The sequence below is a fragment of the Durio zibethinus genome, chromosome 5 (genome assembly GCF_047325235.1).
Source record: "Durio zibethinus cultivar Kanyao isolate XHJ-2024 chromosome 5, ASM4732523v1, whole genome shotgun sequence".
Classification (NCBI taxonomy): Eukaryota; Viridiplantae; Streptophyta; class Magnoliopsida; order Malvales; family Malvaceae; genus Durio; species Durio zibethinus.
The window spans coordinates 33,948,330-33,972,887 of record NC_143166.1 but is presented as its reverse complement, the minus strand read 5'-3'; the positions used below and the strand labels follow the sequence as shown (position 1 = coordinate 33,972,887).

Here is a 24,558-nt window from a genome sequence, read left to right as displayed (position 1 = left end):
ATCTCAATTCTTTTCACTTGTAAAACCAATTAGAGATTAGTAGTAATTTAATTATAAATGACTTAAACTCTTTTATCTTACTATGTATGTAATTGGAAAGGATTTTATGTGTTTAAATTTTTTAAATTCATAATTTTTAAATATTAATTTTAATGATATATCAATTAGTTTAAGGGATAGTTGATTTGATATGATTTTCTTTTAATTGTAAACAATATGCTATTATTAATTTTATTTAGCTTCTTAAGTTTCATTTAATATTTTTATTAAATTAATAAATTTATAAAAATTATCTTCCTATAGTCTTTTAAATGTCTCCAACTTAAACATTCAAAAGTGGAATAAATTTTTTTTGTTAAAAAATTCTGTTTTAACTGTTTAACAGTCTCTTGCATCAATGTCTGTTGATATATACTATTAGTATTTACTAATTTTAACTTAGTTTGAAAATTTAACGGATATCAAAATTAGCCAAAGATATTTATAAAGATATTTTATCCACGTTGTTTAATCCGATTTGTGCTGTTATTTTCCCATTCATAACAGCAGACGTAGCTTTTGACATTCAAGCTTACTCCATAAGAAACACATGTGTTACTATAAAATTATATAATTAGTAATTGACAGTGGTAATTATTTTTGCTTACTTAGCTTAAAAATACGTCAAGAATCAAATAGTGAAAACAAAAATAAAGTATAAGCCCCTCTTTTCTTCAAAAAAATGAAATTGCGCGAACGGTAAAATGCATTTGCTTGCTTAGCTACCCAAGTGATATTTTTTTTAAATTTAAAATATAATATAATATTTTAATATAAACATAATATAAAAAATAAATATGAAAGTGATATAATTTAAAATTATAATAATAATTATATATAAATTTAATAAAATTAAAATTAAAATTATATATTTTTTATGTTTATATAAATTATGATAGATAGTTTTTATATAGAATATAATATAAATATATAAATTTTAATAATTTACGTAACATAGAAACACCAATTGCCGACAACAGATGGTCAGTAAAAATACCAAAAAGTCCACCTTCACCGTGAATAAAATACCCAAAAACATTGAAACTTGACCCATCGTAGAAGAAAAGTCATAAAAAAAAAAAAGCGAAACCAAAAAGGCCATCTTCTCCAACGTCCTCTCTCCATCTCTCTCCTTCAAAAGCAAGAAGTGAAACGCTGTAGCAAAAAAAAACTCAGAAAAGCATACACAGAGAGAGAGAGAGAGAGAGAGAGAGAGAGAGAGGGGGGAGGGAGGGAGACTTTTTCTTTGAAAATTAGAAAGAAAAGCGAATGCCACTAACAAACATGAACCCAAATCATCAACCCCATGCCAGAGAAATGCTTCCAACAGCCAACGGCGACCACCACCATGGGCAACGCCACCATGCCTATTATCCTCGCTCTTCCTCTTCCTCGGCCTCTTTCAAAGGCTGTTGTTGCTGCCTCTTCCTTCTGTTTTCCTTCTTAGCCCTTCTCGTACTTGCTGTTGTCCTCATAATTATCCTCGCCGTTAAACCCAAGAAACCCCAGTTCGATCTCCAACAAGTAGGGGTCCAATACATGGGTATCTCCACTTCCAATCCTTCCTCCTCTGACGGCACCGCCACCGCCGTTACAACCACCCCTACAACCGCTTCTTTGTCTTTAACCATCCACATGCTTTTCACAGCGGTGAATCCCAATAAGGTAGGGATCAAGTACGGCGAGTCTAGTTTCACCGTCATGTACCGTGGGATTCCTTTGGGGAAAGCTTCGGTTCCTGGGTTTTACCAAAACGCTCACAGCACCAGAAACGTGGAGGCAACCATCGCCGTTGATCGAGCTAACTTGATGCAAGCTGATGCAGCTGATTTAATCAGAGATGCTTCGCTTAATGACCGCGTTGAGCTTAGAGTTTTGGGTGATGTTGCTGCTAAGATCCGTGTCTTGGACTTCGATTCTCCTGGCGTTCAGGTCACGCCATTCTCTTCTTCCCTTTCTATTTACAGCATTGTCAAATGTTGCTCATTATAGGGACTCTGTTTTCTTTGACAGCGGCGTAGGAGGTGGTGTACGGTCGGTCGGTGATGTCTTGTTTTAGCCACACCACCCCTACACGCCGTACCACTCTACTTTTTTCGTTTGTTTTTACTAACTTTCATCACTGTTTTTGTTTTTGTTATCCATGCTAACTTGCACCGATGAGGTTCTATCATCTCCTAGTAGTAGGAAAGGGGATGTTCTTTTGTAGCATTTTTGGCTCCAATAACTCTCATTTCATTTCTCAAGTTTTTGGACATTAATGTCATTTTGTGTTTGTGCCTATTGTTCTACAGGGAATGAACTTAGTTTTTGATTTAAAGCATTTGTTATTTTAAGTTTTATGAGTAAATAAAAAACACATATGGTAATTGCTTGCTTTTAACTCGCTTTTCCCAGACGCACCAATGGCGGTATAGCCATCGGCGCCTTTCCTGTTTCTACACTAACAAAGTCTATGAAAGTTTTCATCTTTCACCGTGAATAATTCGATGCCGTTGTTTAACTTTTACCATCTCAATCCAATAATTTCTGAGGGATTTGTTTGTTTATCAATATGGATTAGAGAAAGAGAGAGCAGTGGGTAGTTAGTAGGTACGTGTTGAACTATTGTAGCAATGGTGGTGTTAGTATGGTAACGGCATGTGACTTTTGGTCACTGGTGGGCTACCACTTGGACCCACTTCGGCTTTGCAATGTAGGATCCACCACCCATGAATTGATACAAAAATTTTAACGTCAATCAATCCTCTTTCAAATTCATTTTTGCCCCATTAGTTCTTAGCTTTAGATTATGAAGACATTTTATTAGCTTCTTATTGCCATCTCATATACAGGGACACATATGTTCATTCGCCTTAATCTTCGTTATCATTATTGTCACGTGATCCCTACATGCTTTAAAAACTTAATGATTGCCCTTTTCTGTGATGGGGACCATAACATATCATGTTCATAAGAAATTTTGACATTCACTCCTACAATACATTATCTTATGATTTTTCTTTTGTTTTAATTCTTTATCTTGGAATTAACAAGTAATATGGGGTTGGGGTTGTCATTGGCAGGTGTCTGTGGATTGTGCCATAGTGATAAGCCCAAGGAAGCAATCTCTTACTTACAAGCAGTGTGGATTTGATGGATTGAGTGTTTAAAATAAAACCTCCCTCCTAACTCATATTGTCATATTGGTGGTGAAGATATTTCATTCTCTTTCATTTCTCTTTTCTCTGTCCACAAATGGGTTGAGAAAGAATTGAAAAAAAAAAGGGAAAGAGAAGCAAAAGAGAAGGCTAGAATTCAGGGGATGAAAGCTGTAGGCAAAGCCAAGATGACGAGATGGGAAATCATCCCAAGATTTTGCTGATTTTTGTATTGGTTTCTTCAGTTGGAAGGAAACATTTTTTTTTTGTTTCTTAACTGCCATTTTAAAGTTGCATGTGCACTTATGTATGCTACTGTTTCTCATCCAACTGGCAACTGTCTTTCTCTTTCTCTTACTCTTTAGTGTGCGGTGGTGCCTCTGCCTGTCTGCCAACATTTGGTCAGCACATCCCTTGTTGTAAACGTTTCACGATTGACAGAAATAGATCTCACTTGAATGTGTTCTTCTGCCTTTCAAATGTCTATTTATCATTTCAACTCTGAAAGGCTTGAAAGTTACGCTGAGTTGTTGATGCCCATTTCTTTTATTAACATAACATCAAAAGGAAAGATCCACTAATGAATGACTTAACCTTTTGTTTCATTGCTTCCAAAAAAAAAAAAAAAATTGTAAAAGGAATGTTGTTTCTCTGGTTACTGTCTCAGCTAAGCTAGGTAGATTGAGTTTTGCCTTTAAATTTGAAGTTTAATTTTGTTATTTGAACTAAAAATAAAACGTGAGTTTAATTTTACCAACAACAGTGTGATTTATTGCTGCGATTTAGTAATAAAGTATTATATTTTTAAGATCGAGCTTTAAATATTTAAATTCATATATATATTCATATTATATAAAAAAATTATTTAAACATGCCACAAAATTAATAACTCAAGCAAGTTTTATAGGAAAGAAGAACATAAAAGATTGAAAACATTCAAGAATTGAAATTAATATATTGTTGAGTAGATTGAATTCATCGAATTGGATTCAGTTTTATTTTTTTCATATAATGAATAAAATAAAAATCTTTTAAAATTTGATTTGAATTCAAATCAATTTTTTGTACGATTTGATTTAACTCAAATTGAATTGAATTAAATTAGATTTTATCAGTTCAGTTTGATTCATTAATTTTTAAATTTTATTTTTTATATATTATTTTAATATATTTAAATAATTTTAAATAAAAATAATTATTTTTATTTTATAAAAATTTAAAAAATATACAAAATTAATAAAATTATATAATTTATTCAATTTGATTTTTTTATTTTTTACTTTTCAATTAAAAAATTCAATTTAAATTTAATATATATTTAATATTTAAATTTAATTTGAATAAAATAAAAAATTGATCTAAATTAAATATTATAATTTCTAATCAATTATAGATTTTTTTTCACTTATTTAATTGAACCAATTAGCAAAATGATGAATATAATTTTTTATTATTTTAATGATTGTAGACGAATAAAAAATTAACACGTGGAAAAGTAACTTTTATTTAATGTAACATGAATCTGACTGGTATAATTGAGTGTGACTAGAACAAGCGGTTGAGATTGCAGATTGCAATAGAATTCGAACTAGTTTACGTGTCAAATTTTGATTGGATAATGGGACAAACCCTAACCCCCTCCCCCCCCCCCCCCCGGCCCGGGCCGATAAATTGCTTCTCAAATACACACGGCCACTTTAGCCTTCTCTTCGCAAAAAACTACTCTCAAACTCCAACCCCTTCGCAGCCCCTCTGTTTCGCCAGGTAACTTCTTTCTTTCTCTAACCCTAGATCTCGATTTCACTTTTGATTTCATTTCCGAACCTTGGTTCTGTTTGGTTACTGAGATTTGAAACACGTGTTTTTCTTTTGGCGGATAGAAAAATGGATCGGTACCAGAAGGTGGAGAAGCCAAAGGCTGAGACACCGATAAACGAGAATGAACTGAGGATTACAGCTCAAGGAAGAATGAGGAATTACATTTCTTACGCCATGACTCTGCTTCAGGTTTTTCCTTTTCCTGTTGGATATTGGCATTGTATAAATAAATTCTAAGGCGTTGGTTTAGTTTGTTGTGGAAGAAGCGAGTGGTGTATTTGTGGTTATAGAATGTTCTGTTGAAAAGCTTTGGTTTCGTGTTGTTTTGTAGGAGAAAGGTGCCAATGAGATTGTGCTTAAAGCCACTGGCAGAGCTATCAACAAGACTGTCATGATTGCTGAATTAATTAAGGTGGTTTGTTTGATTCGTTTTCGTTTAATGTTTCACTGTATTCTTAATATGTAGCAAGATGTCGTTTTTGTTATACATTTCCCTTACATGTATCAACTTTGGAGTTACAAGATAAGTGAAGATAAAATTTTTTTCACGTGTGATTTTTCTTATCTTCATAATGCTCCCTTCCCCTTTTTTTTGATTTTGTACTAAAATGTATTAACTTCGTCCAGAGGAGGATTGTTGGTCTTCATCAGAACACATCAACTGGATCGATAGACATTACTGACACATGGGAACCACTAGAAGAAGGACTTCTTCCGTAAGAACCTAGATTTCCTATTCTTTATGGTAGTCTAAACATTCATTTTCTTGCTTGAATTAATATTGTTGCCTCTAATGTTTGGTTTGCTTGTGCAGCCTAGAAACCACTCGCCATGTTTCAATAATCGCGATTACTTTGTCTAAAAAAGAGCTGGATTCATCTTCAATAGGGTAACTGGCCACTACTTATTTGTATTAAAAGTTCACAATGTTGAATATAATATTGTCCACTGAAACCTGTTATTTACTAATGATTGTCTTTACATACTGCTTTGTTGGTCTGCCACATGTTTGATGTCAGATATCAACCTCCAATCCCAGCTGATCAAGTGAAGCCGTCAACTGAGTTTGAGGACAATGAAGGAGGTGAGGCAATAATGTATAATTGATGATCATGCATTTCTGATATTTATTGTCCCATCTCATGCAAATTAGAGACCTCCCCTGACATCCAAAGCTAAGGAGTCAAGGAAAATATGGAGGTATAGACAATAATCATGGCTTGTTTTGAACTAAAGTAAAATAAGTGTCACATAAAAATAAATTCATTCAGAATTTCCGCTTTATTATTTTGCTTTCTCCATATGCTCTGAATATAAACTTCAGAACATGGGTGTGCTTAGTTTGGTGATGAGTTAAAGGACACTTGAATTTGTGTCCTTTAACTTTGTGTCCTTTAACTTAGTCAGAATGATTTCTAATCTTTGGGCAAGGTTAAGATTCAATTATATGCATTCGGTAACAAATGGTGAAGGGGACAGAAGAGGCAACAAGCTTGAAAGCAAGGTTGTTTGCTGGTTACAAATAGTTGCTACGTTTTGTAGCCTCGTAATCCACTTTCCATATCTGAATAGCTGTAGCAGCATTTAAGTTTTTTCTTGGAATGAGATGGTAATGATCCTTGGTGTGATGATTGATGGGAAAAATCTGTTATCCAGATTCTTGCTGTGTATCAAATCGTGTTTTTTTTAAATGAATTTATTGGAGCACTTATGAACCAACAATTACATAAGATTTTTACTTGTGCAGGCAATATCAATGGTGGCACGTTGGAGCAAAGGAATGGAGGATGGGATGGTGGACGAGGTTCTGGAGGCAGGGGTTGGGGTCGTGGGAGGGGATGGGGTTTCCGAGGGCGTGGAAGAGGGTATGGTGGTGGAAATATGCAGCGGGACTCAGGATATTACAATGGTAATGGTCCATCAGGACCGTTGCCTGGCCAGGGTCGTGGTAAGTCTTTGCGTCCAATGCTTGCTTCTGATTTTGCTTTTCTGGTGTACTGAGTACTGCGTTTAGTGACTTGAGGTATCCCAATGCCAATCCATTCATTTTGTTTTTCTAAGCAAATTTAAGACAATCCATTTTCTTACTTGAGTTGCTTTGGCAATTTTTCCTCTATAAATTTCATTAATCATTGCTGATGTTGTCATAATGGGGTTACTGCTGATAGACTTTTCTTTTGGTGGACGAGTTATTTTACAAAACCATATATAATTTCTTTTGTAATAGTTCAAGTTGCGAGTATATTTTGACTATTCATTTAAAATAAAATATATATACATCTCCATGAAAGGACTAGAATAGAACATTGTTGAAACATCCCAAAAATTATAAGGGCCCGAACTTCTCTTTCCCTCACATCTCAATACATGCATAAACTTGTTTTCGAGTATGATGATTCCATTCACCGTTTTGGCTAATCTCTGATTGCAGGTCGTGGACGTGGGAGGGGAAGAGGACGTGGTCGTGGTCAAGGTTTCAAATCTGATGGTCCATTACCGCAATCTGCTTGACCATCTGCAGGACTACGGCTTTAGATTGAAACAAACCAGTGGATGGCCCGCTATATTCTTTTGTCAGTTAGTACAAATGTCCTTTAGACATTATTTAATTGGAAAATTGAGTTGTAGGGTACATTATATATTGGTTTTCTAGGCCGCAATTTTTGTAGGAAAGTCGTAGGATATTTTATCCCGCTCTGCCATGTTGTACAATTTTTAGGATATTATTTTTTTTTGGTTTTTATTGAAGATTATTTTCTCCAAATAATAGAGCAGTACATTCGTTCATGCAGCCTTACCAGTTATTCACAAGGACGTTCTGCTTGGTATTTGGGAACGAAGATATTCTCAACGCAAATCTGGAAAGCCCTGGAAACGACACTTTTCCGACTTGTCAGAACGATAGCGGTCGAATCCTAGTTTCTTCATAACACAAGGGAACGTGGAAAATTGGACCTTATCAAGACAATTAAAATGAGTTTCTCAAACTAACATGCCAAGAGTAATATTATATAACAATTATTGGAGAATTTTTTCCAGTTCTCTGGTTTGATCGGTTGTCACCTTTTAAACCCAAAGATTCACGTGTTACTAACGATTCCCGTCTGTCCCGCATATGTTACCACCCGGTCACCATGATTATCAAACTGGCAATTGGATTTGAAGAGTAGCGACGGAATTAACGGTATTGAATCACCAGTTCTGTCTAACCTGCAGGGATACAAAGGCCAAGTAGCGTAAATGAAAACGGAAAAAATGTTTCATATAAAATGCAAGTCAAGATGATTGGAAAAAAAATCACATAAAGCCAGACAAAACCAGTGAGTACCTTTGCTAGTCACAGTCGTTCGTAGCAAGTTCAATTTCAAGCACATTCCTCTACCCGAGCGAATTCATCATCTAGTCATCAACTCTTTAGTTGAGATATTTGTAAAGCAAGAAACTGTTGTCAGGTAATCTAGTGAAACAGCAAGAAAAAAATACAAGGTATTGAGAATAAAGCTATGGGAAATATGATCAAGAATAACATTCCTCCCCTAAGAAACTGGAGAATCAAATTAGCCTATAGGACATAAATGATAATGGATTCTGATTTGATTTCTAGATGTAAAAGGAAAGCCAATTAATACGGTGTCAACAAAGCATTCAAAGCTTACCCTTCCTAAAAATTCAGCTTAGACATCATCAAATCCCACTTCATACATGTCTCCACCTTTGTAGTCATTGTCTTCCACAGGCCCTTGATCGGCATCTCCGGCCGTATTGTAGAATGCATTATTTTCATTATCAGGGGCATCGACATCATTCTGCATTTCTTCATCCTTGTCATTAACCTTCATAGACTCCAGATACTCATCACTGAAGAGTGAAGCATAGGGCTTGGCTACCTGTATGAGGAATTTTCTTAGCTTGTGTTTTAGTTAAGATGGTGACAGACTTTTGGAGGCTGAAAAGGATTGATTAGGATAGTAAGTCATTAAAAACAATACCACCTTAAAGAAACATCCTCGCTTCTCAGCACTTGCTACTAGGTTGCTCCAATGCTCATCATTCTTCAATGTTGATGCTGAACCTACTACCTATAGAAATAACTAAATAGGTTAAATACATGATTAGCCAAACTTCAAATTCGACTAGTCTTAGTATATTATAGTACCAGTACAGAAGACTTTGCTTGGGTGATTCCGACATTCATTCACCGAAAATCAGGCACCAAGCCAATACCTCTATCTTTGCTTGCCCTAACACAAGTAAATATTACAACATCCTTTTCCCATCCCTGAAAGGAAAGGCAGAAATTGCATTAATTTTAGATCTATTATGCAGGATATTAACCAAAGCAACAATCACATAAAGTGATATATATACTTTAATCAATTTCAGAATCTTCTTGCATGATACGGCCAGCCAGGCAAAATTGTAAACTAATAACTTATTAATTAACTTATTTATTGATTTTCAAAGCTTTTAAGAAGTATCAACATTTTATAATTACAGCTATTAGATATATGCAGGCTAATGAAATAATTCAAGATATGAATGTAAGTAATCAAGTTTTCTCTTAGGGACTTTCACCTTGCTACGTGTCAATTGAATTTACAGAAGCAAATGAAGATAATCAACCAAATATCAGGAATGTAGCTTTTACAAATTATGGCCCCACAAGTTGCTGTAAAATTATCAAAAATTCACTTGGCAGTGCCTAATTAAAAACCAAATTTAATTCTACTTCACACATAAGGGAGAAAGAGATTACCTGGAAACCATCAATGGTACCTATATCCGCAACCTTTGACTCCACCACAAAAGTTTCCAGAAATCGCTCTTGCAAAAGTTTGACTTGACGTCTATAAGGGCTTATAATTGCCAATTGAGAGCTTGACTTAAGATGTGGATACATAGTTATCAATTTATGATACATGGCAAGAACAAACTCAATGTCATCAGTATTTACCCAGGACCCACTTCGTGAGGGTTGTGACTCTTTCCCTTCATGTATACCAAACAAGCAAAATGGTCCAAAGCAGTGGTATTTGTGCCAGTCACGAGTAGTTTGATCTTGAACATCTGATCCATTTTCTAGTTCCTCATCATGGAACTCCTTTGAAGGAAAGCTTCTTATCTATTCAACAAATAGATTAGATCAGCTCAAAGAACTATGAAATTAAATTACCACCTGATTGTGTAACACTCTTAATCTGAAACAGACAACCACATGATGCAAAAGAATCACTATTAATAAGAACAGGGACCATTTGAAATCACTAACAAACTTGAAGAATAAAGAGTGCATCATCTCAAGCTGCTAAACAATTGATCCAGTCCAGCACAGAGTATCGAATTATCTATAATCTGCTTAACTAGGCCCCATTACACCAAATACAGTACCACATATTTGTTGAAATCTTTAATATATCAAGATTTTGGTTGTTAAAAGAAATATTACAGCTAAATAAATAATTAGTTAACAATATAATTTATTTATTTTGGATAATCAATAGATATTTATTATCTTACCTCCAGATGCATTCGATACTGGATCTTAAGCATCTTTACAGGATAACCAGCCCTATGAAATCTCTTGAACAAACTCGTGCCATAGCTTCAAGATTAAAACATGTATGAGAGAAAGAGAGAGGGTACAAGATAAATTAAGTCACCTTTAGCACAAGATTAAGTGTTTTACCCAAATTTCTCAGCAATGGGTGAAATTACAGTAGCTGGTAATTGAACTGGATCAACCATCTAAGAAAAAAAAAGTTAATTTAATAATGCCCAAAAAAGTACAATGGTAATTTAAATATCAAACAGTTGGTACATGTGCCCTGAAGCTTTTCTAGACTATGAAGAATGAAGATCTTTACCAAAGAATTTAACACCAAGATGAGATTTACAAGTTTCAGTTGTCAATTTCCTTTATTTGGGTATATATGGACTTTGCATATTCCCATGGGTGCAAGCTAGAAATGTAACTTCCAAGTTCGGAATTCATGTGGACTCTGTCATTCAGAAATTATGGGCTTTTCTCCATCAACATAAAATTTTTCATTGATAACAGATCACAACCATGGCCACTATTATGACCAGCAGCACCATTTATTTCATTATTACACGTGCCAAAAAGTTTCCCAGCACCATCTTTAAAGGCATCTTATTGCTATCATCATCAGCACTACTATTTTAATGATTTTATAATGACCATTTCCGCACTGTAACACTCAACTCAACTACTTACCAATTCATTGACATACCCATTTTTTCTACAGCTATAAATTTGCAATATGTTCATGTAAAAATGATGATAACTTACAAGTTTCAGGTAATAATCACTAAATAATTACACCCTCCCACTTCAAAATTGTAAGAAAATATAAGTTCTCCATCTCAAGTAACTGTTAGATAGAGAAAATGTTTCAAGAATTTACAGGAATCTGTGAGAAATACAACAATCATTATTAAAAAATTTTAAAACAGGAGAGTAGAGGGTAAAAAGACACATGGGGTAAAAGCGATAGAATTCTACCAGAAATACTTGTTTACATCCACTGGACAAAGGAACAAGAGTTGCAGGTTCCACCTGCTCAAGACATATAACTAGATAAGGAAGGCAGCACAAGATGGGGATAATAAGGGAGATTTGCATCATCTAAATCACTAGCAAATGCATTCCTAGGGATACAAAATTGGCAAGTTACTGCCTAGCAAAATGTTTTAAAAAAGGTTCCTCCAATGCCTTTGAAAAACAGATAAACAATGGCCAATGTCGGTTAGAAATAATCTCGAGAACTAAATAGTAGTTCTGCTCTTCCCAAAACTTGAAAAACTAACATACAACAGATTAAGGACGAACTGAAGCAGCCTATTCAAGATCACACTCACATAAAGACAAACATTCATGATCAACAAGAATAAAAGAGATTATAAACCCTTACAGCTTGGGCAGCTTCATCTATTATAACAACATCAAAACCAGAATTCAGTTTAGTAAGCACTGCTGAATCACTGAAGCTGAGAGTGAAGAAGACCTGCCAATAGTACAAAGATGCAGTTAATTTAACCAAATGTTGGACTTCACCAACAAGACAAGTTAGATTTACGTACAATGACAGCCTCATCCAAAACGACATCACGAAAACTGTCAATATCCCTCCCCGTGGACCGTTGTTTCTGCTTATCACCAGCCAAGTGATGCTTTTGATTAACCTGTGAAGGAAATTTCTCTTATCATTATTGAATGGTCATCAAGATACCTTTCAGGAATACTTCTTCCTTTGGCAACTAGAATAATTTATAGAATTTTCTATGCTTTGATGGGTTGGATAGTGCTTGCCTTGTGATTATAAAAGTTCCACTCAAAAGAACATCAATCTAACACTAATGCAGAATGATCATGCTCATCATACCAATAATAAATCAAGTTCCGAAGTTTAAATTAAATACATACAAGGTAATCCATGGAGACTGCCTCTACAGAATGATGTGGTTTAAGACCAATGCGCACAATAAATGAGAAAGCCTAGACATTGATACTTACCTCTTATTTTCTTTCATCAAATGCACCAATTCTATGCATGGATGTATCACTTATAATCAAATCCATCCCATATCACTTATTCAATTTAGTACTTATGAGTAACTGTATTACTTTAAAATGAACAGATTATTATACCAGATTTACAAAATAATAACAAATTAAATGGTTTAAGAAGGAGAAAGAAAGAGTTCTTTTTAGATAAATTAAAAGAAAAAGCCAATAAATAAATAGAAGAAACCAAGTGAGATGCTAGTTTGAACCTGTATCAGGACAAAGGCTTTTATGAGACAGACCAGCCTGCAACAGAGAGAATGAAATGCTACTTGGTTATGAGTAGGCTAATAATAAGGTAGAACCCAAACGAATAGTAACTTATGCTAAAATTGCACAGACTAATCAGAAAATAAAGGAGAGAGGGATGGTTATCATATAAACAACTAGAATTAATAAATTAATCAGAGACTCACATCTATAGCTTCCAGTTGAGATTTATTAAGATACTCTTTCAAATAATCATGAAGGGATCCAGAAATTTTCCAGGCTTGGTCTTCGAAACCAGAGTCTCTTTCAGCAGCTTTCAGTATTAAATCCTTGAAAGGGAGAGAACCAACTGAACAGAGCTATATATTCACGTGCAATAGTTGACAAACTACAAATCTGCAAGACATATTGCATTAACTAAATGCCTTAGCAGATATTGGATTCACTTGCACCTCAATATATCAACATATATGACGTATTTGCTGCATAAAAGAATGTGGGCTGAAGTAAAACTTTTGCATGGTCAACGCAGGAAAGACAAAGATACCTTATTACAATATTACCATTATACTGAACAAGCGTTTCTCCACTGCACTAGCAGAAGTGATCAGAGCTTGCACACATACCAATGCAAATGCATATGTTGTTGGGAGTTTCTTACTACCCTCTTTAAACTGCAAGAAGCCAAAGCCTAATCAAGAATCCAACATATTTCATCCCTCTCAACCTTTTTCCCTTGTTACAGCAAATAAAAAACCCCTTCAGTCACCAAATAACCCGAAAAGATCATGAATAAGAAAACAAATACATGGCTAAGATAATCAACTGTATTTTCTACCCTTATCGGACAAAATTACTTGAATTAATATAAGTCAACAATATATTAAAGAAACAATAGAATTGTGTAAATAAATGAGGTGCCTAAATAATTATAGTATAATAGTAGAACCATAACACAGTCAATTATTTTAGATACTTTCTGGTTGTTGATTTCAACAAATCTAACTATTTTGGAAGAAAAAAAAATGAATGTTTTATTTTTTAATGAATAATTATAAAACAATTGGCGTTAGATAGTCGTTAATTTGTTCATTTTTAATCACTTATGATCTCATTTTCCATCATTAGCTTTAGCTTTATAGAAAGCAAATAGCAAAAACAAAGATCAAAGGAAGCGTTAATTACCTCCTCTTTTGAAAGCAGCTAACAGATCATTCTGTTATTTTGATTCTTACTCATCTGCTTCATAAGTAACAGCAGGTACGTGAAATCCATCGGCCTCATTGCATTCTATAACCAGCCTCAGCTTCCAATCCGTCACTGCGATGCCTAATGACGAAACACGAGAGAGAACGAGAGAGAGAGAGATTGTTTTGGAAAAATTTTCTTACGAACCAAACAGATAAACCCTACCATCTTCTTCATCTTTTCTCTGAACAATTTAAGCTTTGACTTCCTCGAATAAAAGCCGCTCGAAAGTAGGCAAGTAATCATCAACGTCTTTGTATGTATCCTTCACTTCTTTTAAAGCCAACGTCACCGCATCTTTCCTGTTTTTCTAATTCCAATTTCCAAACAGCAAAACATTAAAAAAAAAAGCCATTGACATTTTGAAAAGCAGAGGGAGACATACATTGGAGAATTTGAGGAGGCGAAAATAATCACAACCAAGAATTATTTTACAGAAACGAACAATGGAGGCTTCTTCTTGAAGCTTATCTTTGTCCACAGCGATGGCATTTTCTCGAGTTTTTTCCAACAGGATGATACTTTAAAATTTTTATTCCTTAACAGGGATAGTTTTAATCTTATTTCCTTGAAAAAGTACTAAAATGACATGTCAATGCCACATCAGTTATATCAAATTTTTAAATTAAAAAATAAAATTTTTAGGAATTAAAACAGTGATCCTTCCCCAATTTCCTCTGCCCTTTCCTTCTCTGTTCTTCAAACATCTTCCCCTGTATAGACATTTTCTTTTTCAACTTAGGTTTTTTGAATTCTATAAAAAGAGCTCCACAATCAAGATTTTCCTCATCTCTATTGCTTTCTTACTTGGTTGGGAATTCTACAAAATAACCATTGATATCCTGCCCTTCGGTAGTAGAACAAACCCCTTCCTTGTTCATATTCAACGAAGTAGCAGCTCATTATATGCATTTTTAAAGGAAAAACATATAAGAAATTGGAGAAATAAATCAGGAAAATGATCTTCAATAAGCTCTAGACATTCCTCAACTCAATATCTAGCCTCCCTACTCACTTGTGCAAATTTCGTTAACTCGTGAACAGCCTCATTGCCTCTTTTCTTATACGTAAGCAAACCAAAGCAAGAAATCCCCTTAGCCTTGGCTTCACCTCCTGATTCAAATTGCCTATGATGGATAGGTCTGTTTCCCTTTGTTGTGTCTGTCTAATGACTCCTAAAGCATCACCCTCCAAAATGATTTGGTTAAGCCCATTTCAGCTGCAAATTCTGTAGCTTTTGCTGCAGCCATTCCTTCGACCAGTGCAGGATCCACAAAGCCCGTCACTGGCATCGACAGCGTACCAAGAACAGCCCCAGTTGATTCTTTTCTTTGATTCAAGGAGTTGAGAAACTTTACAGATAAACATTGTTGGAGAGTCGTTTATAAAGAGGATTTGATGAGCGCTCTCTTCTTTTCAATTATGAATTTTGCCAGAAATTTTTTTTACAGGTATGGAAAGCTTACCTTATCTTTTGCCTTTCATTTATATAAAAAATTACATAAAAATGACGTGGCTTAGACTACCTCTTTTAAGGAAATAAATTTAAAACTATTTTTATTAAGGAATAAAATTTTAAATTATACCACGGGAAAAACTCGCATTTTCTCTGCCGTTTGGCTTCAAACTTTTTGTAGAGTACGAATATGTAGTTGATTAAATTTAAATTGATATAATATTAAAATTAAATTTAAATTTAATTTAAATTTTAAGATTTAAAATTTAATTCGAATCTGATCAAATTTTATTTTTTTAATTCGAGTTTGATTCGAAAAAAAAAATAAATTTTTTGAATTCGTTCAATTAAATTGAATTAATATATAAAAATAAATTTGATTCTTATTTTCAATAAAAATTTGAGTATTTGTGCTTAAATTTAAAATATTTTATTAATTAAAATAATAAAAATATATTTAAATATAAAAATTTGATTAGACTCACGAATTATTTGAATTAAATATAAAAATACTCAAATTCGAATCGATCGATGAGTTGAATTATTAAATTTTAAATTCTATTCGATAATAATTAAAATAATTTTAAATTTTATTTAAATCAAATATGAATAATTTATAAATATTAATATATTATTGATACCTCTAATAATAAAACGAAATGTTCACTAGACCTTCGGTGCACTGTACCATCAGACAAATTCAATCTTAAATTTCAATCCATTCAACATAAATTTTGTTATAAAATTTTTTTAATAAGAATTACAAATTTTTTTAATTAAAGTTATAATAATTATTATTATTATTTTTAATTTCATGAACCATTCAAATAAAACTCAAGGCGGCTAGACGATCACAACATCGGATCTTGACCCAAGTGTTTTGAAAAGTTGGGTCGGTGGCCAATGGGCTTTTAAATTTTAAGCAAATCTTGGTGAGTTCGTTAGGTCAAACTCTTGGTTGACTCCGTTAGGCATAATTGTAAATTCCCTTTTTAAAGGGTGAAAACCTGTTATATATAAAGAAAAAGATGGGTAATATGAAGGGGAAGTTCCAGACCAACTCGCACCTAAGCTTTTACGATGATGTAAAATTAATATAAATAAAATTGAAATGTGTAAATTTCACATTTTCTATTGGCAATTGAAATGTGTAAATTCTAAAACAATTTCAATCTTAGTATCATTTTTAATAAAATATAAATAAATTGAAAATAAAAAATAAAATCAATAACGAAACTTAAATTAATATAATAAAAATATTTATGACAATATTTTTATTTTGTTTATAAAATTCATAATTTTAATTTATAATGTACAATTTTTAGTTAATTATATATTTAATATCTGAATTTAAAAAAAAATATAATGACACTTTTAAATTTTCAAATTATATATCATTCTAATTAAATTTTTAATATTGTTAATCATATCAATTTATTTATGTAACATTTGATTAATATTATCAAATTATATATTTATGACATATATTATCAATACCCTTTTTAATAAAATTAAAAATACATTTCTTATGTCGATCAATTATTGCTTTTCACATGATATTCATATGAAATTTTTATAAAATATTTAATATTTTATTTAATAAATTACATATATATAATAAATGTATATTAATTAATTACTTACGAGTTAAAATAATAGTATTAGAGTTCAAATTAATGTGGCACATTTTCAATTTGTTTTTAATTTATTGAGTTTTTTTCTATTTTTCTATATTATAAAAAAATAAGAAAAATGAAATAAAAAAATAAATTTAATAAGTCATATATTAATGTAATATAAAATAATGATAATTTATATATTTTTATTGTATTTATATTAATATAAAAATATAAAATATATATTTTAATTTTATTTATAATTTTTATTAAAAATTTAAATTATGTTACTTTTTTATTTCTCATTATATTTTATTTTAGACCGTGAAATCTAAGCAAAAGCGACGATAAAGAAGAAAAAGTTCACGAGATTAAAGTAGAAGCAAAATTCTACACGTAAAGTGACTGTCAGAATTGAAACTCATAAAGGACAAAGAAAAAAAGCAACATCCATTCTTTGACTTCTGGAGCAAATCTGAAATTACATTTTACTTCGACCATCCCCACACTTTCCTTTATCGTGGCCAATAATTAATTAAATCATAAGATATATATATTTTTTTGTCTTCAAGCGTGAAATAAATAAAGTTTTATTGACAATTAAAGTAGATTTCTTCTAGATTAAGTATTTAAGTTTAATATTTGGTAGCTTTTGTCCAATTCGTCAAACGAGTGCCAAATTGCATGAAATTAAAAGTTTGTAGATTATTATATCCGGCTTAAATTAAAAATTATTAATTTTAAGGTTGCTTAAATTGAAATATAGTAAGCCATTTCTATCGGTGAATAAAAAACAAAAATTTTAATCCAAGGCTCAATTTTTTATTTGAATACTTCTAATTTTTAAAAATATTTGTATTTTCCTCACCAATCTTAAAATATATTAATATTAATTATTTAGATCATCTACATATTAATAAATATTTTTATTTTTATTCATATTAATTATATATATATATATACTATCAATATTTAATAAATATAAATATATTGAATCTAAGCTTATAAAGCTGTGGTTCTATATATTAATTATTATCAGTGAAAAAGGATAAATTTGATAATTTAAAAGATAATAGGATAAAAAAATAATATAAAATATAAATTTAATAAAAAATAAACATAAAACAAATATATGATTCACCATATCTATGAAAAAGTGATAAAAATGGAAGGGGAAAAAACAAAAAAGGGAAAAACTGAAACCGTATCTTTGAAGTAACGAGAGAAACGTTGAACCTGAAGACATTGACTAACCTTCGTGGGTGGTTCGATTCGATTGTCACTAGGCGAACCCGTATCGTCTCGGGACGGCAGAGTCAAACGATAAAAACGGCAACCAACCTTTTTGCCATTTCTGGCACACACTCTCCCTTCCTAGAGCGCATGTTACTTTCCACTTTTGCGCTTTATAGACTGCCCATAATTTTGATGAGTAAACTTCGGAGTTGAGTTAAAGATAAAAATAAAATAAATGAATAAACAGTAAAGATTTTAAAAATAATTTGTGTTTATGCATAAAATATTAATAAAATGAATTTCATGTGATGTAAGAAATAGTAAGCCGATCCTTCAAATAACATAACTAACCCTACGTTTAATAATTGTGCGACTATGACTGCGAGTAGACGTTGTTCATCTCGCAGGTTCCTCTTGACTTCCGTCTCTGCATTCTCTCTCCTTTGCATTTAAAATGTCGGTCACCCTCTCTTCTTCTCTTTCAGCTTAGCTTTTCGCTTCTCAAATAAATTTGCTCTCAGTTTGAAATTCTTCTCATCTTTATTCATCCAATCAACTAAAAATTAAGAAAAAAAAAAAAGGTGAGCGGAGAAAAAACCCTGAAATTTTGGGATGTAATGGCGTCGTCTAAGGTGATAACGACCACGTCACAGACGAATCACGATCTGCCACAGCAACCATCTCTATGCTCTTCGCTCTCCACCCTCCTCGCCGATCTTCAAAACCAACAAAATAGTCAAAACCAATCTCAGAACGGCCTTGGTTCCATGAGCATGGACGATCTTTTGAAAAACATATACTCATCCCCGCCACCGCCACCAACTACTTCCGACGCACACCCGCAGTTCACCGGCTCGTCGATATCACGCGAAGGTAGTTTCTCGCTTCCGAAGGATGTGGCGATCAAGTCCGTCGACGAGGTTTGGAAGGAGATCGTGGCCGGCGGCAGCGATCAGAGACAGGGAGGTCTACAGGAAGAGATGACTTTAGAGGATTTCTTGACAAAAGCCGGGGCGGTTAGAGAAGAGGATGTTAGGGAAGTTGTTAATCAGGTGGGAGTGGGTGCAGGGGTTTATGTTGTGGACCCGGCCGTTATCAACGGCTGTGGAAGCCAGTTTTCGGCGTTTGGAAACAACGGCGGCGTTGATCATCAGAGGTTGGTGGCGCCAACAGGTGGAGGCGCGAGAGGAAAACGACGCGCCGTTGAGGAACCGCCTTTGGATAAAGCAACGCAGCAGAAACAGAGGAGAATGATCAAGAACAGAGAATCTGCTGCTAGGTCTAGAGAACGCAAACAGGTCAGGCTTCTGTATGGTTGCCGAGAAAATAGAGAGAAATATTAACTGTTTTTATCTCATTCAAATCTTATTTGCTTTTCATCCAATTTTAAAAACCCATTTTCTACAATTACACTGTGAGTCTTATTTATGATATTTTTGAACTTTTTTTTTCTATGTATTGCTTTCTATATGTAGGCATATACAGTTGAATTGGAATCACTGGTGACACGATTGGAAGAAGAAAATGCTCGGTTGCTGAGAGAAGAGGTACATAGGCAGCTATATTATATGATTTTATATTATGTTGAAGAATTTCATTTTCTGCAAAGTTCAATGAATTATTGGTGTTCTAAATGTTTGATTAAAATTAAAATTTTGTTGAATTGAAGAAGCCGCTTTTGATGGAGCTACTTTTTTTTTAAAGTTCTAGCTAGCCTTTCAACCCTATGCTACTAATTAGTTGTTGAAACCAGAGTAAAGACATGGAAGGAATTCTAAAATAGATTAGTTGAAAATGGTGTGGAGATATCGAAACGATGTATTAACATTATTGCTTGAGCTGCTGAAATAACAGAGATTCTTCCTCCTGTTTTTTATGTAGTAGTAACTGGATGCTGTTCATGTTAAGGAATATGTATGGAACATGAATTATCATTACACGTTATATGAATGTTTTTGTATTGATTTTTCAACTTACTTTGCAGGCTGAGCTGAAGAAGGAGAGGTTTAAGCAGGTATTTTTCTCTTTATTTTAGCACCTTTTAATTCTATTATGTGCTTCAAAAATTCTGAGATATCTTCAGGTATGTTGGGGGATATAAGTGTTGCTCAACCCAGTTTATGTTTTTTATTTGTGGGTAGATGAACAATTCAGGAAACATTAAATAAACGGTATCTAAGGTTCATAGGCTGTTAATTCATGTGATCAAATGTGGTAGTAGATAAATTACAGTCACTGTTTTAGAAGATGGAAAATGTTAAAGAACATCCACACCTTTAAGCAGTTGTTGTCCCTTTAAGTTAATTTCTTTATTGCGTTCATCGTAATGAAGCTTGGTTAATGGAATTTTATATGATGAAAGCTTCATCACCATTAACGTTTATACATACTATGATAACAAAATTTATTGTAATAGTAACTAATCCAACAGTGTGCTAATGGATGAAATCCAACAATAATTGTGCTTTTTGCTTGAAAAAAATGACGATGTTAGTAGCAATTCTGACGCCCACGCCCTCTTGCGGTTTGTTTCAATTACAGCTGATGGAGAACCTGATCCCTGTTGAGGAGAAGCACAGACCGCCTCGTGTTCTTAGGCGAGTTCATTCTATGCAATGGTAAATGTGGCAGCTCCTTTTTTTCTTTTTTTTTTTATGGATGACATGATCAAATAAAAAGCTTAGGTTCAGTGCCCTTCCATTATTGAAGCTATAGAGAAAAACAGAAAGAACTAATTTAAGTAGGTTATCTTTTGAGAAGGAAAACCAAAGATGAAATGGTAAAATGGAAATTTCAAGCTTGATTTACCTATCTGAGGATTATAAAGCATAGGAAGTCGAATGAAGTTGAGGCCTGGAAGGATCTCGTTACAGTTGAAGATGGATGTTTGGTGTATTGTAATTAAAAAAGAACCTCATTTGTGTAAAGTTGCGTTTTCCTTTGAATCGTGTCGGAAGGGAAGATGTAGGCCTGAGAACTAATCTATACAAATTCTGCATTTTTTTTGCTATATATAATAGCTTCATGATAAAAGCTGAACGTGGTGTCATTAAGTACTGCCCGGGCTAAAAATGTAAAAATCGATGGATGACAGAAGACCAAACAAACCCATACTTGCAGCAATGTTCTGACAGTATCAACGCTGACACCTTTCACTTCCAACATCTTATCAGTCATACTGTCATTTCAGATACGCATCACCAATAGCACATCTGCCACCTCTTCTACCATTGGAGTTTGCCACTTTATTTGTGTATAGTAAATCAATAATGTCAAGGAGAGACACAGGCAACTGATTCAACATTCATGAATTAACGAGAAGTGAAAAGGTTTAGGTTTTACTATAATGCAAGCCGTCATTCAGGTTTACAACATCACAACAGTCTCAATTTTCCATCCCACGAAAGAATGATTGCTCTAAAAGAAGAGGTGGCAAAAGAAAAGACAATGAAATTGCAAAAGGAGGAAGTTAAAAGATTGTCATTAATCTTATGTGTTTTACTGGCCACGATTTTTATTTTATCATTCTCTTCACACGCCAAATTTCGTGTCAAAGCTGCTCAGGCAGATTGCAAAAGCCTGAAACGCAGATAGGGGGAACCGGTAATCCATAGTGAACAAATCTTTGCCGATCTTGCCAAACTGTAGGATTATCTTATCAATATCGGGTCGGGGGGCAGGCTGAGATGGGGTGGGTGCACCAGCAGCTGCTTGTGTGGCAGCAATCAACTGAAAGTTCTTAACAGAAGCAACAGTTACCCGCCCACGGAAATTCAGGGACCAACACTGTAATTGCTCATGCCATCGAGGAGGCTTGTTTTTGAGGATCAAGGGTTTCATTTTCCTATCCTCATCATCTCCATGAGAAGTACCAATTTCCGAAAACCGGGAGCTGCTGAACTCAACGGAATGATCAAGAGACTTTGAAAAGGAAATGCTCCTGAATGAGTCCTCCAAAGGGTGACGAAGAAGCTCCGGATGGCCAGGGACAGAACCACCTGCATCAAGAGCTGAGACAGGGATAGAATGCATGATGCAAAGCATCCTTCGTGGCCCTCGGGTCCCAAGAACATAGTTCATAGGTAATGTGAGCTATATCGTAGCTGCCAGTAGGGACTTTAGGGGAAACTTTCTTAGAGTAAAATTTTCGACTTGTTCGGCCCGGTGGAGGAACATGAGCAGAGGTATAGGCAGACTGGGTATCATATATTATGAATTTTGTGCCGAGGAAGTTTGACCTGGAACAGAAACAAGAAATAGTTTCAAAGTTATATTCCATAAACATGAAAACTTTTCCAATTTATCAAGAAGTAAAGAATCTTTCCAAAAGTTAGCGTCTGAAATCAAACAAAGAATTTGGGCAAGGGACTTATGAAAGAAATCATTAATCATACTTTTCTAGAACTAAACCGACAAGAAATCATTAAAAGAAGTGATTCTACTTCAACACTGGGAGGACTAGAAAGCTGATGCCTGATTCAGATTGCTAAGACTATTGATCAGGACAGAAGGGCAGGATTTGCATTAAGATGTCACGATCCAATTAACATTCATACCTCAACTTTCCAATGTAACCGCTGCTTGATCTTGAAATGTTGTCAGCATTCACAGAAATGATATACTCCGTAGAAGTAGTCCTGCGTGTCCTTTTTGCAGAAAGAAGGAATTTTCCATTTTCAACTAGCAAGGCTGTAAAAGAGAGAATATAAGACAAGAACTAGTGGTAAGTTTAGCATGAACAAGGATGAGAATTCGAAAACCTATAGAAGGCAATTAAACATCTGCAGTGTGACCGACAAAGAATGGCAGTCTTACCCTAACTGTAGAGGAAGGAATTTGATTGTTATCCTAAATAGGAAATTGAATAATGAATATCTGAGAATCACATTACCAGGGCTAAGACACAGAAAGAGATGATATGTTAATTTCGATTTATCCCTTTTCATGAAACACTGGATGGTTCCATCGCGTGGCCCAGGTTGAAAAGTAAAATTCAGACAGTTCAGTCTTGAGTTCTCAATATAGTGAGAACCCATTATGCGTTTCAGCATAATCTCCATATAAATGCAAAAATACAAGAATTACAGTAAAGCGATTTCCAAGATCAACTCAAATCAGAAGAAGACTAATCCATGTTAAATGAACCAATGATCCTACCTGCTTCAAAGACACTCGGAAAGTAAGCTTCCCACAGAATTCAGGACTCTTAACAATTTCTTTGCAGATGACTCTCCATGATCGCCAAACTGATGCACAGGCAACAACATTCTTTCGAGCAGGCCACATGCTCTCAGTCTCTTCCGACTTCTTGATAACATCAATAAGCAGCTCTGGAGGGAGATTAGCGCAACGGCTGTTCTGAATTACGAGAGGCTCATCACGCAAGTCATCTAAAGAGCCATGAGATTTTCCTGTGTGATGCCCCGTCAATATAACATCAAAACGCCGCCTAGACAAGCTCCCAAAACTATCCCGCACATCACGAACTATGCTACGGAACGACATTTTTCAAGCAGAGAGCAAGGCCAGCTCAATTATAATATCTGTTCTGAAGATTTCTGATGAAAAAACTGCACCAATTATGTGTTTGTGGCTGCCGGTAGAAGAAAGATCTCAGTTTCCACCACAATCTACTAGGGCAAGCTTCAGATGGAGCCCCAGCACTCTGAAGAGCTAAAACTATAACCATATAACAGGTAACAACCCATTTTAACTAAACCAAATAATGCAAAGAAGCCGCTTAGTTTTTTCAACTTGGTTTATCCACCATATATGTGACAGAAATTGCATAGATTTATAAGCCTTTTAAGAAGAAAAAATATATCTTCTGTTCTAAAAAAACAAAAGTCTGTAAAGACTCCTGCTTGGAAGACTTCCAGAGACAATCTTTACAGGAGAGTTTTTCTAGTTTCCTTCCTCACCTTCTCTCTCTCACCATTAGCACGAGATGAAAATTTGGAAGGAAACTTGGAACCTCGAATAAGCTACAAATTCCCATTTAAATCAAGCAATCAGATAATTTAAGCATTGTTGCTAAAGTCAAAGTATATATTTGAAGAAGGAAGATAACAACTTCGATATTTTCTCATCAAATTTCCCACCTAAACGAAAATTTTCTCCATAAATGGCCATGATTCAGCTAAAATTATAGAATAATTTACCATACATTAAGCACAATAAAAAATAATTTACCTTGTAAAAATCAAGGCC

The 24,558-nt window shown here is 33.9% G+C and overlaps 4 protein-coding genes and 1 pseudogene across 8 annotated transcripts; 3 read left to right on the top strand and 2 right to left on the bottom strand.

The window, feature by feature from the left end:
* Positions 1 to 1,086: 1,086 nt before the first annotated feature.
* LOC111282189 (uncharacterized) lies at positions 1,087 to 3,652 on the top strand. Its single transcript, XM_022870180.2, has 2 exons — positions 1,087 to 1,971; positions 3,105 to 3,652. Exons 1-2 carry the CDS (start codon positions 1,309 to 1,311, stop codon positions 3,189 to 3,191), a joined length of 750 nt encoding a protein of 249 aa, XP_022725915.2. The 5' UTR covers positions 1,087 to 1,308; the 3' UTR covers positions 3,192 to 3,652.
* Positions 3,653 to 4,853: 1,201 nt separating this feature from the next.
* Positions 4,854 to 7,784, top strand: LOC111282245 (uncharacterized). The gene is made up of 8 exons (XM_022870253.2): positions 4,854 to 4,943; positions 5,060 to 5,186; positions 5,329 to 5,409; positions 5,625 to 5,713; positions 5,812 to 5,886; positions 6,017 to 6,081; positions 6,745 to 6,945; positions 7,429 to 7,784. The coding sequence occupies exons 2-8, from the start codon at positions 5,064 to 5,066 to the stop codon at positions 7,506 to 7,508; spliced, it is 714 nt and encodes a 237-aa protein (XP_022725988.2). The 5' UTR covers positions 4,854 to 4,943; positions 5,060 to 5,063; the 3' UTR covers positions 7,509 to 7,784.
* Positions 7,785 to 7,939: 155 nt separating this feature from the next.
* On the bottom strand, positions 7,940 to 18,797 carry LOC111281714 (putative helicase MAGATAMA 3; annotated as a pseudogene). The gene is made up of 22 exons (XR_016342008.1): positions 18,705 to 18,797; positions 18,316 to 18,486; positions 15,300 to 15,392; positions 15,056 to 15,205; positions 14,848 to 14,912; positions 14,426 to 14,561; positions 14,206 to 14,350; positions 13,978 to 14,121; positions 13,356 to 13,466; positions 12,999 to 13,188; positions 12,792 to 12,869; positions 12,099 to 12,200; positions 11,930 to 12,022; positions 11,521 to 11,574; positions 10,684 to 10,742; positions 10,515 to 10,599; positions 9,754 to 10,119; positions 9,154 to 9,276; positions 8,990 to 9,076; positions 8,654 to 8,884; positions 8,326 to 8,409; positions 7,940 to 8,207 (listed from the first exon to the last, which is right to left on the bottom strand). The product of XR_016342008.1 is annotated as a putative helicase MAGATAMA 3 (transcript).
* LOC111281886 (G-box-binding factor 4-like) lies at positions 18,722 to 21,358 on the top strand. Of its 2 annotated transcripts, XM_022869667.2 has the most exons (5): positions 18,722 to 19,646; positions 19,824 to 19,895; positions 20,333 to 20,362; positions 20,890 to 20,966; positions 21,109 to 21,358. In XM_022869667.2, exons 1-5 carry the CDS (start codon positions 18,966 to 18,968, stop codon positions 21,149 to 21,151), a joined length of 903 nt encoding a protein of 300 aa, XP_022725402.1. In that variant the 5' UTR covers positions 18,722 to 18,965; the 3' UTR covers positions 21,152 to 21,358. The 2 variants fall into 2 exon arrangements, with proteins under 2 accessions (XP_022725402.1, XP_022725403.1); XM_022869668.2 differs by having other exon boundaries at positions 18,726 to 19,646; positions 20,890 to 21,358.
* A 443-nt stretch (positions 21,359 to 21,801) lies between these two features.
* Positions 21,802 to 23,903, bottom strand: LOC111281887 (tubby-like F-box protein 14). Of its 3 annotated transcripts, none has more exons than XR_016342412.1 (3): positions 23,506 to 23,903; positions 22,905 to 23,037; positions 21,802 to 22,586 (listed from the first exon to the last, which is right to left on the bottom strand). XR_016342412.1 is itself a non-coding variant. In XM_089761319.1 (3 exons), the coding sequence occupies exons 1-3, from the start codon at positions 23,406 to 23,408 to the stop codon at positions 22,352 to 22,354; spliced, it is 537 nt and encodes a 178-aa protein (XP_089617445.1). In that variant the 5' UTR covers positions 23,409 to 23,849; the 3' UTR covers positions 22,204 to 22,351. The 3 variants fall into 3 exon arrangements, 2 of the variants coding, with proteins under 2 accessions (XP_089617446.1, XP_089617445.1); XM_089761319.1 differs by having other exon boundaries at positions 22,204 to 22,586; positions 23,240 to 23,849; XM_089761320.1 differs by lacking the exon at positions 23,506 to 23,903 and having other exon boundaries at positions 22,905 to 23,060.
* Between the last annotated feature and the right edge of the window lie 655 nt (positions 23,904 to 24,558).